Genomic DNA, 20,829 nt, shown 5'->3' on the forward strand with positions numbered 1-20,829 from the left:
ATTCTTTTTTTCATGATATTATCACGAATTTTCACGTTTTTTTTTGTGATCGTATAACGAATTCCTGTTTTCGTGTGATTATCACTTACTGCGTACTCAACTGCTTTTTCCTAATTTTAAACCATTGTCGCTTCGGTTTAAGGTTAGATTTGGTGCTTGCTTGCATTAGAATGTCACTTTATGTATTGGTTTATACTATTTTTTCTGATTTATTTTTATATGTAAACAACGTCCACAACAGTGTATTTTTCATTTTATTTAATTTTAACTGTAAAAAAAAGGATAGGGAACATTATGCCAGGATGACAAGTTGGAAAAACTATTTTGACTAATTACCATAAGTCTATGCATAATGAAAGCGATGCGTTGCGACATGCTCGTTCTTCCAGGTGTGTCCGCGAAATGTGAACCGCCCCTAAGGCTCACCGAAAGAAAAAGCTCATCTCAACATCAGCACCCGATGTGTGTAATCAATGGCCGCGTGACGTCGACCATCGTAGCGCAAGCCTAGGGTTCGGTTCGGTGGGAAAAAAATAGGATTCGGCCGAACCCCATCAAAAAGCTCAGTATTCGGCCGAATCCTGGATTCGGTGCATCCCTAGTTTGGGTAGGGTGTCATTTTATATAAATCTAACACTAAACCGAAGCGACAATGGTAAGAAAATAGGACAAAACAGTTGAGTAACCAATACGTGATAATCACACAAAAAAAAGGAATTTGTTATACGATCACAAAAAATACGTGGAAATTCGTGATAATATCATGAAAACAAGGATCAAAAAATTACATGACTATATAACGAAATTTCTTGAGACTGGGCTGCTCTGAGACGTAATTGAAATAAGTCATATATTATTGTAATTTAGTACTGTTATGACTAAATACAGTCCCTTTTACAATTTCTAGTCGTTTAATGATCATTCTTTATTCTTAGAAATGGAGCACGCCTCCCCACAAGAGTGTGTCAACACCAGTTTCGGTGCTGTTGACATGACCGAAGAAGAGCCGGTGAATAATCAGCCATCCACACATATACCTGAAACTGCAGAAGGTAAAGTATCACAGTGGCTTTTAGCTTTTATTTAAACAAATGAGTTGAACTGTAATAATGTTAATGTGTTATTTACAGAAAACCTGGCGAGAGAGGCAAACTGTGATGGAATGGACAAGCAATCACATGCACAAGTGGCAGAAGAAGAAGAAGAAGACGACGACGGTGGAGTTAGAGGAGAGGAGGAACTGACCTCAATCAACTCCATGATGAGTACTGTGATGAATGTGGGCCAGATCAATGGAGTCAATTCAGATTCCACCAGAACATCTCCCAAAATGACCAGCAAACTTAATCGTACCGGGAGAAGAAATCAGGTATACATCATAAATCTGTCATAAACATGACATAGCACAATAATTATCAATCTTAAGAAACTACCTAGCTTTATGGCTTAACATTACATTAAACTGTCATTTAAATGTCATTAAGTGTTCATTAATGGTGGCAATGTTCACAAAGCCCACGGTCCGGTTCATATCACGGTTTTAGGGTCACGGTTTTCGGTTCTGTACAGTTCTTGTTGTTGTTTTTTCTTTTAATCGTTAACACTCAAAAAATTTACTTCAGCATAAGATATATAGATTAATTATTCAAAATTTAGGATAAAGTATTTAAAAAATTTTTATCTCATGTAATCATTCACAAACTGAATCTGACTTGACTTTAAGCACATTATTGAGACCATCTCTGAGGAAAGCAAGAGAGGTTAGATTTTGAGAAAGCAAGAGAGAAGACATTGATGACATGCTTTTCATTTGCAAAAGAAAGCAAAAAAAGGAGAATGTGTATTGCTATCGCTACAGGAACTTATGTGCCTTTTTTTAGCACACAAAGATTGAACTTGAAGCACACAAAGATTAAACTGAAGAATAAACTTAGATTTATCAAACTGCCAACTTCAGTGTAGCTTTAAGCCTTGTTTTATACTCAACGCATCCACATGAGCGTGAGCGCAGCAAAAAAGACGTCAATGCGGAGTGGGAAGTGCGCAAGACCCCATTTCGCTTCACGTCAAATTTTGTAAATTAAACAAAATATTTAATTAATTAATGTAATGTAATTAACTGTTTTTGCGCAATATGGAGCCAATGCTGCATGGCTTTACCCATCATTGTACTGTTTACATTTAATTTGAGGTGAATCAGTCACCAAATGCAATAAAATATAATTTTATTATTATTATTATTATTATTAATATTATTGAATTATTGATTTTATTTCTCTAACACCTGGAGGAAACTTAAAAAAAACATTATGAACTGAAGAATATTCATGACACCGTTTTGAACTATTTGACAGAGTATTAACACTTAATGACATTTTAATGACAGATTATATTTGTACCACTGTAGTTGAGGTCAAGAAAAATATTCATGACACTGTTATAAAACTGTTTGACAGAGTATTAACACTTAACAACATAACCAGTGATACAAATTAAATTTGTCATTAAAAAATGTCATTAAGTTCTAATGTATTGGTTAATGTCAAGTTGTCATTACAAAGACATCTCAAACAATTTCATCTTTGCATTAAAAATGACATAATTGAACAAATGACACTTAATGACAGTTGCCATAAACGTGCATAAAATCTCCTTTATGTTCATGACGTGTCATGTCATGATTATAAAGGTGTCATGTCAGTCTTATGAACACCCCTTCAAGTAAAGTGTTACGTAATAGGAGAATTGACTGAATCGCTCTCATGCTCCCGAGGAATGCAAATGGCAAAAAATCACTGCATATTTTTCTGTTTGATTCAAAAATCTTATTAGCCACAACAAACAGTTTTAAATATGAATTTGGCTACCAAGTGATCGTTTATTGATTGATTTGTTTCAAAGATTCACTTAAAGTCCCTGCCTTTTGCACCCAATACAAATACCATTAATAGGTGAGCATCACTGTGCCATAGTGGTCACTGCGCATATGTTTACTATGCTATAAAGTTTGCTCAAGGTCTTAATCATTTTCAAAGAATGTGATCTGCAGCAAGTAACTACAGCTGTAGATGTTTGCAGAGGTTGTGTCATCCATCAGAGTTAAATGACTGGCGACAAATGGTCCTCACGCTTTCTCAATTCTCCCTTTGTCAAAGGCGATGCATGTCTTATGCCTTCAGTTAAAGTTTGGCATTTCACTGAAACACTTCTCTGTGGAGAAACAGGTGTTTGGTCCCTAAGCACCCTCCAATGTGTCCTAAACCACACGGACTGTATTTCAATACGCTGAAACTGATGTCTGCGCTACTGTTAAAGCTCTTGCTCAGTGAATTAGTGATGCTCTTCTCCAGCCAGCGCTGCTGTTGTCTGTGGAAACAGATGGGGATAACACTTGTTACACTGTCTGACGAAAGCGCACAACCGTTCCTGCAGCTCTGACACATAGCATCTCCATAAGGCAGGCCATGTCCTGCATGTGTTTTACCTAACACACTGGGAGACAAATAAACCTCTCAGTGGGGTTTTGGCTTCATGGAGAGCAACATGTGTTGAGGTCTGAGGATAGGAACTGTATGTCGATTCCCGTATCTCAAAGTATTGAGTTGTTTTAGGGGGTCTGGGACTTTCATGAAGTGTTATAGTTAACTATTAGCCCCAGAGTCAATATTGGAACAAATCTGCATGGAGTGTGTCCTCTGTATGGGAAAACTCCTGATACCATGGCACTGTTATATTTTGCAATGCTGTTAAAATGTTAAAAATGATATGTTTTTTTAAATAATTGCATAATAATTATGCAATTTAGTGCATTAAAGGTATAGTTGACCCAAAAATGAAAATTGTCGTTATTTTCTCAGCCTCATGTTGTACTGAACCTGTATGAGTTTCTTTATTCTATAAAACACAAAAGAAGAAATCTTGATAAATAATGGTAAGCAAATACTATGGAAGTCAATGGGTACCATTCCATCATTTATCAAAACAGAAAATAAATCTCATACAGGTTTATAACAACATGAGGGTGACTAAATGTCTTTATCTAAGCTATTTTTTCTTGAATGTGTCTTACAGGAAGGCAAGGACGACCGCTCAAGCTTCATTTGCCCCCTGTGTAACAAAAACTGTATGACACAGCACCAACTCACCATGCATATCAGACAGGTATGTTCTTCACTAGGGACTTTCAATTTTTTTCTTCAGCCGAAACCTCTTAACTACAATTATTTACTTGAAAGTACCCCCTGAGATTTTAAGTAAATATTTAAATGATCTAATACCACATATGCATGTTTAACTTCAAAACCATTTATTTTTCATGCATTTTAAAGTTTTATCAGAAGTATTTTATTGATATTATTTCCTGTTATTGGACGTTAATCTGGAAATTTTCTTTATTTTTTACATAAAACTTCCCATTTTGCAGTTGCAGTTCTTATTTTTCCAATAGATTGTAATGTTGTATAATAGTCACATGACATGCAAATTAAACAAATAAAATATATATTTTGTTAGTTTTATTTAGATTTTTAAGTTAAATGTTTATATTATTATTATTATTATTATTACTATTATTATTTTAACATAATTTCCCTTTTATGATTTAATAAAAATGTATTATTTTCATCAACCCCCAAACCCCAGTTTGGTATTTTTCTGATAAATTGTAACGTTGTGTAATGGTTTCATGACATGCAAATTAAATAAATAAAATATATATTTTGTTAGTAAGCTTTTTATTTAGATTTTTTAAGTAAAATTTTTATATTTTTATGAAACTATTATAAAATATTATTATTATATTTCATTTTTATTATATTATTATTTATTCATTATTATTATTATTATTATTATTATTATTATTATCATCATTATATTTTAAAATAATTTCCCTTTTATGATTTAATAAAAATTTATTTTTTCATCAACCCAGGAATCCCAGTATGGGATTTTTCCAACAGGTTGTAATGTTGTGTAATGGTCACGTGACATGCAAATTAAACAAATAAAATATATATTTTGTTAGTAAGTGTTTTATTTAGATTTTTTAAAAATCTATTTATTCTTTATTTAGAATTTTTTTTTTTTTTTTATTATATATATTTTGTTTGTAAGCATTTTATTTAGAATTTTTAAGTTAAATGTTTATATTATTTGTATTATATTAGTTTAAATTATTATTATTATTATTATTACATTTTATTATTATTTTATTAATAATAATTTGTATTATATTATTATAAATTATTATTATTATATTAATTTAAAATAATTTCCCTTTTATGATTTAATAAAAATGATTATTTTCATTAACCCAGGAACTTCAGTTTGATATTTTTCTGACAAATTGTAATATTGTGTAATGGTCTCGTGACATGCAAATTAAACAAATAAAATATATATTTTGTTAGTAAGTGTTTTATTTAGATTTTTAAAAAATCTATTTATTCTTTATTTAGAAATTTCAAAAAAGAAGTTAAATGTTTATATTATTATTATTATTACATTCTTAAAATAAAATATTATATTTTATAAAATATTATTATTATTATATTTTAAAATAATTTTTTTACTTTCATTATTTAATAAACATTTATTATTTTAATCAACCCACAAACCCCAGTTTGGGAAAACCTGTTCTACACAAAGCACACTCCTCTGTAGACTTCACCATTAGGTCAAGCATGGACATTTATCAAACATTTATATTTTATTTAAATGATTGTTTTCTACTCCAGCATAATACAGACAGTGGCGGCACTGACCACTCTTGCAGTATCTGTGGAAAGGCCCTGAGCTCAGCCAGTTCTCTCGACCGCCACATGCTGGTACACAGTGGAGAGAGGCCATACAAGTGTAACATCTGTAACCAGACTTTCACCACCAATGGAAACATGCACAGGCACATGATTTTGTAATGTTTGACTTGTGTTTGTATAAGCTTGTGTCTGGTTAAACATGAGTATACAGAAGATAGAGCTCCTTACTGAAGCCAGGTTTTTGAGAGATGAAAGATTGTCCTGCACATGTGATGTGAGAGCCCTTTTTCTCAAGGGTGAATGTTACATCTGCTCTAGCTTCTCTCTTTTATATCACCTGTATTTGCATTCTTTAAAGATGTCCATGCATCTCTTTCATGCATCTTTTGGCTGGGGTTTTTTGTGTGACTGGTCTCTTTCTGTTTGTGTTGATGAGATGTGCATAGAGGACTTGCTTGTGCAGTTGAGACATGCAGGCATTCCAGATGGGGGTGGAAGAAGTTTGTGTCAGAGAGAGAGAGAGAGAGAGAGAGAGAGAGAGAGAGAGAGAGAGAGAGAGAGAGAGAGAGAGAGGGAGGGAGGAAAAACGGGCTCAGGAAGAGAGTGGATAAACTATTCTTTAGATGGTGCATCAGCCTTTATTTGTGCACACGATGTGTGTGTGTGTGTGTGTGTGTGTGTGTGTGTGTGTGTGTGTGTGTGTGTGTGTGTGTGTGTGTGTGTGTGTGTTAACTGTCTTGTTTCTTACATCACAAAACAAAAACCACAACCTTGCCTTCCACACCATTAAATAATGCTATTGAGCAGTTTTATCCACAGTGCCATCTGGCTCTATTGATAAGGCACTGCAGAAGTTTAGTCTGGAGTCTTGCATCAACACGTAACTTCAACCACAGAACCACACTGTGATTAAGTGGCATGTAAGAAGAAATCTCAAACATTATGCATGATAGCATTGTTATGCTGAGTAAGTGAGGTTAAAGCCGTGAGATGGAAAGGGATTCAGGCTGTCCGGGTTGTGTCCACATGTGGGTGGCCATCACTCTGCTATTAATATCTTTGGCTGGAGAATGTAAAACAAGATTCTTACCAATGGGTCTGCTGACATTTATCCTCCCTGTCCAGTCAGGCATACGTATATTCAACATACAGTATATGCATAAACACTATACACCACTAAACATATCGCTGTACAAACACACAACGTATAGACATATTAAGTTAAAAGTCAGTTGTTAAAAGCACACAGTAGCATCAGGAGCCTTGTTTCTGGTTAAACCTGAAAGGTGGGTTTGTTTCTGTGATATGAAGGAGGGTGAGGGGTACACACGTTCCAGCATGTCGTAATGTGACTCTCAGCACTTTGCATACTACCTTTGACCTCTCAGAGAGAAAGCATTTACTGGCCATATAATTGCATCTGCCCAGCCCAGTGACTCTTGTGTATGCAACACAAGATATTTTGATAAATGATGGTAAGCACACAGTAGACTGTACCCATTGACTTCCATTTGTTATTCCTACTATGGAAGTCAATAAGTACAGTCTATTGTGTGCAATTGGGTCAGTGACGTGACGTTAATTATTTTGTGTGTGTTTGGTTCAATTAAAAGTAAAAGGGTTAAAATTTCAAAATAAATTAGCAAATTAGTGGCATACATTCTCTTTTGTAAGGACCAAGTCTAAAATTTTTGGTTTTATTTCATTTTGAAAGAATATTTGGGGGATAATTGCAAAAATGTCAATGTGGTGTAACCGGTCTGTGTCAATTGGTGTAACTAGTATTTTTTTATGAAAATATAAATATATTCATAAAAATTGTGGAATAAATTATAATAATCTAGTTTAGTGTAATAAGATTTTTTACATACATTTTTACATCATTTGTCAAAGATTATTTACAAAACAGAGATGTTTTCAGCATATGTCAGGACAAATATTACAAAAATGCATTAAAATTTACATTTAGAAATAACTAATAAAATGTATTTTTGATATATTAAAATTATTTTTTTATTATTATGCTTAAATGCCATCAAGGTCGATAAAATATTTAATATATCTCATTCTTTGGCGCAATTGGTGGTTACACCATTTGACATTTTCAGGTCCATTCAGGCTTTCATAAAAATGGTGCAAATGTAATTTTTTATTGCATAAAATCAACCTAAATACACTATGTGCATTGAAATATACCTGATGCATGCTTTTAAAAACAAGTTTTTTTTAAAGATTTTTGAATTTCTCATTTCTTGTTTTTGTCACTGACCCGCTTACCATAATTTATCAAAATACCTTCTTTTGTGTTCAACAGAAACTCATACTTGTTTAGAAAAACATGAAGATAAGTAAATGATAACAAAATTTTCATTTTTGAGTGAACTATCCTTTTAAAGTATTCCTGTTGCAGATCACCACAAAAATAGAGGGAGTTTAACAAATAAGTGTTGTGTTTTTTATAGGTACATCATAAAAATGGCAGTTAACCTAGAAAGACTGAGAAATGCTTCTGTATTAACTCTTCATCTCTAAAAATTAGATGAAGATACATTGTGTGTACATATTTCCTGTATTTACATGTTGTATCTTAATAAAGAGAATGAAAAATAACTTGCCAAAACAATACAGCTGTCACTGGCACAAGACACAATAATGCTTTTTAACTGTATTTAGCTTACAGAGCTTGTTTATTAACATAATCACTGTATGAAATATGGCAAGTACTTCACAGTAGAGCATCATAGTTTATGCTATTGACCAAGAGTGTGCAAAAACACATTATATTTATCATTATACAATCAAGTTAAAGATGAGCTGTTTATTTTTGCAGGCACATGAAAATTCATGAAAAGGATGCAAATAGTACTTCTACCCCCAGTTCTTCCCCATTGAACAAGCGCCGCAGACCCTCCGTTAAAAGAAAGCCGAGTGTGGATGAAGAGGGGGAGCAGGCGGATGAGCCACCAATCAAAAAGGTACAGCTCTGCCTCTGATGACAGTAAAGAAATGTGAATATAAACAAAATTTTATGTGTGACCACATTGCTTATGTTTAGGTAATGTTGATGCAAACGACTGAAGAGCTTGTTTCGGTCAAGAATGAAGAAGAGCTCCATCATTGCCCCATCTGCTTTAAGACATTCATCTGTAAATATGGTCTAGAAAGTCACATGGAGACACATCCTGAGAGTATACTTAGGTAAGCTTAGGAAACTGTTTTTTTACCTCTTGTAGACTTTACTTTATGTTTTCAGTAGTGTGCAGTAACAAGCTAACTGCGTAATGTTTGCGTATGTTTCTTCCTAATGTAGGTGTAACACTTGTTGCATTACCTTTCGGACACACCGTGGTCTCCTTCGCCATAACTCCGTTGTTCATAAGCAAATGCCCACAGATCCCACCGGACGACCCTTTATTCAGAGTAACCCCTCCATCCCTTTGGGTTTTGGTGACTTGGCTTTCATTGACTTCAGCTGTCACAAGTTTCCCCATATTGCACAGGTGAAAATTCAGGGTGCACTATATTTAATTACTTAAAGGGACATTCCACTTTTTAAAAAAAAATATATGCTATTTTCCAGCTCCCCTAGAGTTAAACATTTGATTTTTACTGTTTTGGAATCCATTCAGCTGATCTCCGAGTCTGGCGCTAGCACTTTTAGCATAGCTTAGCACAATCTATTGAATCTGATTAGACCATTAGCATCGCGCTAAAAAATAACCAAAGAGTTTCGATATTTTTTTCTATTTAAAACGTGACTCTTCTGTAGTTACATCATGTACTAAGACCGACGGAAAATTAAAAGTTGTGATTTTCTAGGCCGATATGTCTAGAAACTATACTCTCAAACTGACGTAATGATCAAGGATTGCTGATGTAACATGGCGGCAGCAGGGGTAGTGACCTTGATATTCAAGGTAACCAAGGGGCTATTTTCGGGCACTGCGTAATATCACTATGTAACTACAGAAGAGTCAAAGTTTTAAATGGCAAAAATATCGAAACTCTTATTTTTTTTGTGCGATGCTAATGGTCTAATCAGATTCAATGGATTGTGCTAAGCTATGCTAAAAGTGGTACTGCCAGAGCCGGAGATCAGCTGAATAGATTCCACAAAACCAAAGTTTAACTCTAGGGGAGCTGGAAGATGAGCATATTTTCAGAAAAAGTGGAATGTCCCTTTAAACTATTTGCTTAAAAGGTGACAGGAAGAAAACTTTCATTTGTTTCATTTATTTAGGTCTGGTGTGAGACCAACTTGCGACGCTGTGCCAGCAAGTTCCACAAATTTGTTTGTGACGTCTGCAACAAAGCCTTTCCTCTTCAGCAGTCTCTGGATCTTCACAAATCATCACACAAAAGTAGCGCCGACACCAACGCTGAACCTCAGGAACCAAATGCAGATGCTGTTATGGATGCACCCAAAGTCAACTCTCATTTTGTGGTGTCCAAGAAGGTCAATGAACACGTTGACACTACTGCTACAGATGGGAAGAAAGGTTTCATGGAGAGTCTGGGTCTCCAGCACTCCTCTTTGGCCAAGCCAGAGAAATCCGGGGAGCAAATCCAGCAAGAGATTCTGGACAGCATTCGCTTCATTCGCGTTGAGCAGCCTTCAACAAATCTACCTCAAGAAGCCGGCAGCGGCCTCGGGATCTCGCTTTCAGAACCCGTCTCTCTTCAAAGCATGAACAAGAACGCTGCCCTCAGCCTCTTGTCGCTGCAGCCCCTACATGGTGTTGTCAGTGGCAGTATGCTTGTACCAATAAGTGGTCAAGCTGCGGTGGAGCTTGCAGACATTGAACAAATCCTTAAGATCGCCACCTCGGTGCCTTCTCAGATATCTTTATCCCTGCTCCCCAAAGTTCAGGGCAACCCTTTACAGGTGGAACCCAAACAGATTGCTTCTTTGAAACCTAAGCCCCTCCTAATTACTCCTCGATCCAGCATGGGTGCTTCAACACCCCCTCCACCTATTATGAACGCCCAGAAGGCCTCATCGGGCAACATCAGTCCTAGCCTTCCGCCCCAAACGGGTCAACAGCCGAGAACTGCCAGACAATCTTCCGCATCCTCTTCTTCCTCAACCTCATCCTCTCCAACGAACTGGGAGGGGCCAGATGTCATAGGAAGCACGATTATCTCATATGACACTGCAACTGGAAAGATCAAGCAAGAAGAAAAAGAACTGAGAGCGCTGAGCAAGAAGACCGCCAAGACAGAATATCCATGTCGGTTTTGTAAAGAGGTCTTTTCATTCTTAGGGGGGCTTCAGGCTCACATGCGGCATCATCTGGGGGCATCGCCCTATCAGTGCACTATTTGTAGCTACTCAGCTCCTGACAAAGCAACGCTGATTCGACATCTCAGAACGCACAGCGGTGAGCGTCCATACGTCTGTCGCATCTGTCACTACCCTTTCACTGTGAAGGCTAACTGTGAGCGCCATTTGCGCAAGAAACACATGAAGAACACGCGCAAGGAGATCGAGAAAAACATTGAATACGTAACCACCTCGACTAGTATAAGTAGTGTGTTTGGGAGCGCTACACTGGACCTTCTTGACACAACCGCCACCGGCAACACATCTTGTCGCTTTTGCGGTGAAGACCTTAAGAACTACCGAGCCCTTCAGATTCATCTGCGAACGCACAACGGCTGTCAACGAAAGCCATTCGAATGTCGCCAGTGTGGGGCGGCGTTCCTTGCTAAACGAAACTGCATTCTGCATCTGCTGAAGCAACACCCGGAGGTTCCTGAAAAGGAAATTGAAGACCACATCAAAAGTCTTATACCCATTGGCGAAGATCAGGTTAACCATCATACTTCTTCCTCAAATGGATTGGTTAACAGTAGTGTTCCTCAAGGTTCCACTGTTAGACCTGTTGACCAGGATCAGCCTTTAGATTTCTCTAGCAAGTCTCAAAAAGTAATTGGCTCAGATGATAAGCTGAAAGGAACCACAACATCCCCTTTGCTCAACGACTGCTCTATGGAGCCCATTGATCTCTCCATACCCAAGGATCCAGCAAAGAAGAGGAAGATGAAAGAAACTGCTAACAGCACATACCTGAGCCGTCAAGATATAAAGAAAGAACAGATCTCTCCAAGAACAGACAACAATTCTGCAGTTCTGGCCCTCTCCATTTCTAATCTGGCCTCTGCTTTATCCGCCGACATAACCAAGCCTATTACTCGCCTCAAGCCACTGCTACCAAAACCATCTGCCGTTTCCAGTATTACCGAAATGCCACCTTTAGCCTCCATTGCTCAGATTATTTCCTCTGTGTCTGCTACCCCAGTGCTAATTGAAAAGGGTACGGATGCCAGCAACGGTATTAGTGTAATGGAATTCAATACAGTAATTGACAAGAAGATCACCATGAATCCCGATTACGGCCCTTCTCCCGATAACTCGAAGAGGATATGCAAGAAGAGATCATTTCAGGATGAGATCTGCGATTCGAAATCGGCATCAAGCGGTGGAATAGATCTGGAGTCAAGTGGAGAGTTTCCCAGTGTGGAGAAGATGCTGGCCACCACTGATTCAAATAAATTCAGTACCTATTTACAACCCAATCAGATGGAGCCGGTAAAGGAAGAGAAAGAGATGCAGTCAGAGTTTAAGGAGGAGATGATGGAGGGAAGGGAGGACAAGCCAAAGAAACCTTCGCAGAGCAAAGGAAAGAAGAACGCCTATTCAAATTCAGCACAGAAAATGACGTGCCCTTACTGTCCACGACTGTTTCCCTGGGCCAGCTCATTACAAAGACACATGCTAACACACACAGATGAGCTCATTTGTTTACAGTTTATACAATTTGACCATGCATTACAATAAATCCTTTATATGTATTAAAAAGATGTATCTAAAATGTTTATTTACATATGAAGAGCTCAGATGCAAAGGGCGCTAAACGCAACCTCCATCAAAAATTAGATGATGATATTAACTGAATGCTCTTGGCACGTATTATACGTTCATCAAATACTTTCACTTCAAATTTGCTCAATCCATTCAAAAATACAGCTTTGTTGGCAGAGTCTGTTAAAGGCGGGGTGCATGATCTCTCAAAGCTAATGTTGACGTTTGAAATCACCTAAACAAACACGCCCCTACCCCAATAGAATCTGGACCTTCTTTTGATAGACCCGCCCCACACATACACAACCCAGGCAATGATGTCGGTTAGTAGAAACGGCCCTTACTGCTGATTGGCTACAAGTGTGTTTTGGTACTCGGCCCGGCTCCCTTTTCCAAAGTGTTTTTCAAAAATCATGCACCCCGCCAGGGGTGGGCGATATGACCAAAATCTTTTATCACGATAGGATTCATTTTATATCATGATAACGATATGTATCACGTTACAGTTTTTTATGTTTTAATAAGGTTTTTCTGTTATTAAAATCTTTTGTACCATAGTAATGTTCATAATTCCCACAAAAACCTTACACAAGCACAAAAAGAGGATAAAAACAAACAAAACTCAAGCTCTCTGAATATTAACGGTCAATGATAAAGGAATGAATATGAATAATTATGTATGTATGTATATTTTTATTTAAGGTAAAAAAGTGATTTAGTCAAGAGCAGTGAGAGATTTTTGTAAACATGAGTGACAGACAGGAGCAAAATTAGGTAACTTCCCCTTTAAGACCAAAGTCCGGACCCTATGTTACACACATGCATTTTCTCTTTTAGCTGTTCAGTTTCTCTTAACCTCTAAATGGTCGTGTTTATGAGGATACTTCCAAAGACGTGAATTTTGATGCATATATGTATACGCCAATAAAGCGTGAAAAATTCTCACAAGTTTAATGAGCAGCGGTTGCGCGACTTGCGCACTCCTCACACACAGAAAGAGCGCACGCATCTGTTGTTTGTGTTTTAATGGCTTAAAATAACTTGTTTTAAAAGTGAGGTGCTTAAATATGTGTACAAACATTAAGTTTTTGTGACCACGCACACAGGAGCGTGACGTGGGCGCGTAACCTTGATAGAGACGATAGTCAAAAATCTCTACCGGTTGACAAATTTCTACCGGTTAATCATGTCTACCGGTTTATCGCCCCCCCCCCCCCCTACACCCTGCCTTTAATGTGCCCTTCAGATGGTATTTTTAAAGTTGCCTAAAATTGGTTTGGAGTTCCCTACAACAGGTTTAATGCATACAAGGTTAAAAAACACTGAACATATACATTTATATATCAACTTATTTCTCAGGGTACTGAAACAAAATTCAGTCCGACCAAACCCCTCCTTTGCGTTAGAGCCATTGCCATTATAATTGTACATACTGTCTGTACATGCATAACGTGACTGACTGAATGAATGATAAAATATTACAGTTTGTAAACCAACATCTTGCACACGCTTTATCATTTCTCCGAGTCATAAGAACGGCAGACAATTTATTGATTTAAAACGCAAATAGTTTTTTCTTTCTTTGCCGATTATTCCAGGCAATTGCGTCTCTGCCAATTTAATAAGTACTCCACATGATACAAATGTAATCACTTGTTAGAAGTTTAAATAACACATACAGCCTCTTCTCAACATGATGTGCCCACACCCACTAGCTGAAGTGTTTGAGGGCGGGTCAATATAGACATTGTTTGCTGTGAACCAGCCAAAGGCAGGCATCATGCAAATATGAGGCCGTTTTCACTTGGTATTTAGATGTGTTATCGTCGATCGGAGCACATGTGGACGACGCTAAAGACGGGTGTAAAAGGTGTTCAAAAAGTTTTGAGCTCGTCCACTTTCAACCACATTCAGAGGTAGTCGAAAACCCTTTTGATCGGATTGCTCTTGTAGTGTAAACGTACATGTGGTTGAATGAGTTCGAACAGCCACACAGACCGCCCATTTATCTAATCTGAGGTATTGAAGACAATGTTTTACATCTTTTCTTCTATCTTTAGGCTTTCATTGATAAAACTAAAGCTACTGATCTCCGCGTATTTAATTAGTTTCATTTTGCGAGCGTGTGAAAGTTGCGCAATCTAATTTCATTAATTGCACTGAAATATCAGAGAAAGCTCTTACATATACATGTACAAAACACTGTGCAGCATGTTTACTTACAACACAAGCAGCTGACTCTGACATAATATTAGTTTGCGTCTATTTAAATTCGTCATTACTCCCACTTACGTTTTAATGACAGCAGAGAGACTCACAGTCTCCACAGACCATCCCCTTAAAGTAATCAGGACAGAAGTGGACAAAAGAAACGGATTTAAATACCAGGTGTAAACAGAATGTGTCTCTCTCGTCCACTTGTGATCCGATCAACGAAAACACATCTTAACACTAAGTGTAAACAGCCCCTATGTTACTTGATGACGTAAATCTGTAACAGAAAAAAGATTTGAATCACTGACCGCTTAAGGCGATTCAGAGTCGACTCCTTATTTTGGGAGACAATAACTTTATTTATCGTACACTTTCAGATGAACGTCTTTGCAGACCGTTTACATTGATGGACAGCTACATTACACACTGCAATAAAGGTAATTTAGGAAAATCCAACTGAGGGGCACTTTTAACGCCGTGTCCCTTTTTCAGCAATGTCCTTAAGTGCGCAAAAGAAGGATTGGTTGATTGATGGCGCGCATACGTCGCATACATAAGTCTTTTACTCGGTTAAAGGAGGTTAACAGAATATATTAGGATATTGGCTAAATTTTTGAGCCTTTAACCTCTCAGAAAGGACAGTGACTGGAGGGAGATATAGCCTGGGATTGGGAAATCAGCTTGCATGCACATATAGGGTTTTGCATCTGAACTCTTCATATATTATGTAGATAAAATACATAGTACTTTTTATAGAAGTGAATTTAATACTTCTTACTTTATTTCAGGTATCTAGTATATGAAATCATGACTTGTGCATTTATTTCACAGGTCAGAAGCCATATCCTTGTCCTCAGTGTGAGGCGTTCTTTTCTACGAAGTCGAACTGTGAGCGCCACCTTCTCCGAAAACATGGAGTATCTAATCGAGGTCTTCAACACAATGCGTCTCGAACCAAACCCAAGGCTGATGAAGGATCTCAAGGAAGTACGGGTACTAATGGTCAGTGCTTTTTATTAATATTTTTATATGTAAAGTCTTTCTGTAAGATGGAAGATCATGTAGCATTTTTCTTACTGGTTAAACCCTTAAGATGAAGAGTTAACAGTTAATTTATTTAGTTTTTTATTTTGTTTGGTTAGTGTTTCATAAGAGGTCTACTAGATTGTGTTTCTGTAGCTCAGTGGTATCCAGATGGTTTGCTCACCACCATGTCATCCAGAATGTTGATGTCTTTCTTTGTTCAGTCGAGCAGAAATTGTGTTTTTTGAGGAAAACATTCCGGGATTTTTCTCATTTTGATGGACTTTGATGGACCCCAACACTTAACAGTTTAAATGCAGTTTAAAACTGCAGTTTCAAAGGACTCCAAACGATCTCAAACGAGGCGTGGGGGTCTTGTCTAGCGAAACAATTGTCATTTTTTGGCAAGAAAAATAAAAAACATGCACTTTTAAACCACAACTTCTCGTCTTCCTCCGGTCCTGTGACGCACCAGCGTGTCCTCACGTAATTGCGTTATGACGTAGAAAGGTCATGTGTTACATATATGAAATGCACATTTGCGGACCATTTTAAACAATAAACTGACACAAAGACATTAATTAGTATCATTCGACATACAACAACGTCGGAACGGTCCTCTTTCTCCACACTTGTAAACACTGGGGCGTAGTTTCACATATGTCATCCGTGACCTCTTGACATGACGACGCATTACTTGAGGTCACGCTAGCGCGCGACAGGACCGGAGGAAGACGAGAAGCCGTGCACCAAAAGTGCGTATTTTTAATTCTTCCTGCCAAAAATGACAATCGCTTCGCTAGACAAGACCCTTATGCCTTGTTTGGGATTGTTTAGAGTCCTTAGAAACCGCAATTTTAAATTGCATTAAAACTGTTACGTGTTGGGGTCTATTAAAGTCCATTAAAATGAGAAAAATCCTGCAATGTTTTCCTTAAAAAAACATAATTTCTTCTCGACTGAACAAAGAAAGACATCAACATTTTGGATGACATGGTGGTGAGTAAATTATCTGGAATTTTTTAAGAAAATTGACTAATCCTTTAATTGTGGGATCACTTTTGTGCTATGAAAATGTATATTATACACAGTGCTTAACTTACCCTTGCTTGTCTCTGTAGAAAGTATATCTGACACTGAACCTCCTGCACCTGGGGATGCTACTGATCTGAGCACAGTCAACCCTAACCAAGAGGAGAAGTTCTCATCACCCGAACAATCACCAGAACAAACAAAACAATCGGCCACAGAACAAACAGATAGCACCAGAGATCCAATCAAAACACACGCAGCCGACGCAAACCCTGAGACAATCCAAAACGACGACGATGACTCTCAAAGCAATAAAAGTCTTGATATGAACCTCGCCAACACGCTTGTAGACTTCAAGCTTTCCCAAGAAGTGCAACACCAGCCTAAATTAACCGAAGCCATTCCAGAACCAGTCGGTCAGGTGGAGGAATTCCCTCACACTTGTGCTACCTGCAAGAAGACCTTTCGCCACGCAGCTACTCTCAGCCGGCACCAGAAAACTCATGTTCAGGAGGTCCATCAGGAAGATGGAGGTAAGAAAGGAAGACGACAACCTACCGAGTCAAACCAAACCCAGATCGCAGCTCCTAAAAAAGAGCTGGAGGAGGAGGCCAAGGTAGAAGTTACTGAAAAGGAAGAGGAGAGCAGCTGTGTGGAGAGCGGTGCAGAGGAAGAGAAGAAAGAGAGGGATGAGATTGAGAGTGATGATGATGAAGAAAGTGGTTCGTCAGAGCTCAGGGCTTTAGAAGAAGAAAGTGACCGGGCTGGAGGCAAAACCGATAAGAGGAAGAAGGTCTGTGCTGTGTGCAGCAAACGTTTTTGGAGCCTGCAAGACCTGACTAGACACATGCGCTCACATACCGGTAAGCACAATAATTTTTTTTTTAAGATTTAGAGCTATATGTTCAGTTTTTTTTTTATTTGATGCATATAAAAAACGTTTAATGTTGCAGGTGAGAGACCTTACAAGTGCCAAACTTGTTTCCGCACCTTTACTCTGAAACACAGTCTGGTGAGGCACCAACGTGTCCACCAGAAACTCACTGATGATAAAGGAACCGATGAGGCAGAAACGAATGAAGAAAATGACGGCGCGGGAGATGACACTGCAGCTCTGGAGGAAAAAGAGGTCAAGTGTCCATCTGGAAGTGAAAGTGAAGCAACAGCTCCACTCCAAACTGAATATGAAAGCGAGGGAGCTGAGCTGCCCCAAGCAGAGGACAGTGAAGACGACGTAGTGGAGAAGCAGGAACCCGAAGAACATGAAGACAAGAAGATGGATTTTACTGAAGAGCCTTCCAAAGACCCTCAGCCAGGTGGGGCTGAACAGGATGAACCTCAAATGGAGGAGCCTTTGATCCATGTTGCCTTGGAAGAAACCCAATCAGGCTGTGACCCAGAACCTGCAAAAATCAGTCTCTAGCGTACTGTGGTGCCTCAGGAAATTGATTTTGTGCCATCGTTTATCAGAAAAACTACAAAAAGTATGGCATATCGCAACATTTGTCTTATACAGTATGTATACGATGGAGAATTTCTGATGCCTTAATGCTATTTAGAGGAGAGACCTGGATCATCTCAACTGGATGGTAGCATTTTAATCCTATTTATATGATTTTTTTTAACAAATCATATAAAGCCTTTATATTACAATAAGAACATTTGTATGATAAACAGAAGATTTATATATCAGCATTAAAATGTATTATTCTTAAGTTTTTAGTCAATAAGTTTATCTTGTGAAATCGAAAAGTGCCTGACTCATTTTTACTTTTTGAGGATTGGCTGATTACATTTATGATAAAATTGCTGTTAAGTTCTGTAATTTAGCTTTATATTTGATTTTGGGTGATCAACGTCAATCGGTTTATTGGCAATATTTGCCTATTCTTTGTATATTATCCTCCATCTTTGAGCCTCGTTGACAAATGATGCATTGCAGACGTGTGTATGAATTACTGGAAGTCTTGAAACAGCACCCTCTTGTGGCACAAAGCGTAAAGTATTAAATTGCAAAGACTGTGGATCAAAGAGACTAGAGACTCGCATACAAAGAGATGAACACAGTATGTATTTGATGTCAGTGTGAATCGGAGTGCCTTTTGTGTATCTATACAGTGTGATTTGTGTTTGCCGCCTTGGGTTTTGTGCTACTGGAAATCTTCCTAGGATTCGTTCTGACTTTATCAGCACTGGTATTCATTCACACTAATGATCTAAAAGGTATCATCATTAATAATCAATTACTGTCTTATGTAGAAAGGATATTATTTTATCCTCAAACAAAAACACTTCATACCGTTTTACACTAATGTTGCAATAAAGTGTGGGTTTTAGGACCTACAGAACTCCTAATTTTCCATTGACAGATTTATAATGGATGGATTGGTTTCCAAATCGTCTTAGTGTGGAAATGTTTTCAGTTAATGGAATTTAAAACCAATGTATAATTTAAAAAAAACCTTGTAAATTAACCAGTCTTTGTTTTGGCTGAAAAACATTTTTCTTTTTTGTTTTGTGTGTGTGTGTGTAATGATTTATGTACTTGTAAATGTGTGTGAGTGTGCACAGTTATGTCAATGATAGTAAACACTGAACATTTTATGCAGTTATTTATTGATCAATCTAAAGTGCATGGTCGTTATATTGAGAAGCCATGTAGGATTCAATCTGTGGTGCAAAAAGAATCAGAAAGATGAATCTTGGATTTCGTAAGGTTCTCAGATGCTTTATATGAGTACACCTTTTGTCTTTTTGTTTTTCAGCTATTGCAACCTTTTGCCAATACAGCTGTTGCTCTAAATACATTAAACCATATGGTATATTATCGATGGGGTTGACAGTATGAGTATATAGTTGATGATTTTGCATGTATAACCTGATTTGGTGATTGTTATCTCAGTTATTCTCTCCTCAGGGGCTTTTCAAATAATGAATTTTGTTTAGTAATCTGTCTTGTGTATTAAACAGCTTTTGTTTTATTGTAAACCGTGGTCAGTGCAGATAGATATGAATTTGGTCACAAACATGCTTAAGCTAAAAAAAAATCAAGCTTTTTCTGCAGAAAATTGCATTAAGAAGTCTTTCAGAGGTGTTGGCTTTCAGCATCATTGACCATGTTTGTCAGATGGATTGTAAATATCAGATCAATTCAGATGTATACAACTCATTGATTTTAATTTTCCCACCTCTCTGTTCAACCCTGTAAAGTGAATAAATCATGCAATAAATAAATGTACACGAAGAAAGAATGAAAGTGGCGTGTGTTTTTGTTACCCAAATAATATTTGTCCTGTAAACCTAAGCTCTTTATACAGTAAGCAAATTAACATATTTTGTAATGATTTGATGTTATAATAGACCTTCCCAGAAACATTGATGCACCACTTTATTTAAAAGACAACATAAACGTGGTAAAATCATGTAATATGATTTTTTTATATTTCATTTTGTAATCTAGGATTAAAGAAAAACACCACTGTTATCACTATTTTACTATGTTTTTACCTCAACTTAGACAAATGAATACATGCCTATCTTTTTTCAATGCGTGCACTTAATCTTTGTATGCTACATTGTGAATGTATTAGCATTTAGCCTAGCCCCATTCATTCCTTAAGATCCAAACAGGGATGAATTTTAAAGCCACAAAACTAGGGTGACCATACAGGCCATACTTCCCGGATACGTCCTGGCCAGGATTTTCGGGTTCGTCTTCGGGAAGTCGTATTTATCGACCGCATACATCATAGAGGATTATTATTATTATTACAGAAAAGCAACCGTTACATTTTAAGTTAAGAATGAAACTACGATTGTATGTCTTATGTTTTTAACTGAATAGCATCTGCGGTCAACAAATACGACTTCCGGAGGACGCACCGAAATCCTGGCTAGGACGCGCGTCTGGGAAGATGGCACATATGGTCACCCTACACA

General features: G+C 37.4%; 1 protein-coding gene across 4 annotated transcripts in view; it reads left to right on the forward strand.

The window, feature by feature from the left end:
* The window catches only part of rreb1b (ras responsive element binding protein 1b), a 48,787-nt gene extending 29,295 nt beyond the window's left edge, over positions 1 to 19,492 (forward strand). For 3 of the 4 annotated variants that reach the window (XM_073875932.1, XM_073875936.1, XM_073875934.1), the window contains 12 exons: positions 936 to 1,052; positions 1,131 to 1,369; positions 4,072 to 4,161; positions 5,736 to 5,899; positions 8,587 to 8,731; positions 8,812 to 8,954; positions 9,067 to 9,256; positions 9,997 to 12,544; positions 15,210 to 15,272; positions 15,667 to 15,837; positions 16,980 to 17,753; positions 17,844 to 19,492. In XM_073875932.1, the coding sequence (XP_073732033.1) occupies positions 936 to 1,052; positions 1,131 to 1,369; positions 4,072 to 4,161; positions 5,736 to 5,899; positions 8,587 to 8,731; positions 8,812 to 8,954; positions 9,067 to 9,256; positions 9,997 to 12,544; positions 15,210 to 15,272; positions 15,667 to 15,837; positions 16,980 to 17,753; positions 17,844 to 18,313 (5,114 nt within the window). In that variant the 3' untranslated portion in view covers positions 18,314 to 19,492. Of the gene's footprint in view, positions 1 to 935; positions 1,053 to 1,130; positions 1,370 to 4,071; positions 4,162 to 5,735; positions 5,900 to 8,586; positions 8,732 to 8,811; positions 8,955 to 9,066; positions 9,257 to 9,996; positions 12,545 to 15,209; positions 15,273 to 15,661; positions 15,838 to 16,979; positions 17,754 to 17,843 lie in introns of all 4 variants that reach the window. The other variant, XM_073875938.1, reaches the window with a different exon arrangement.
* Positions 19,493 to 20,829: the final 1,337 nt, after the last annotated feature.

Source organism: Misgurnus anguillicaudatus, chromosome 2 (genome assembly GCF_027580225.2).
Source record: "Misgurnus anguillicaudatus chromosome 2, ASM2758022v2, whole genome shotgun sequence".
NCBI classification, from domain to species: Eukaryota; Metazoa; Chordata; class Actinopteri; order Cypriniformes; family Cobitidae; genus Misgurnus; species Misgurnus anguillicaudatus.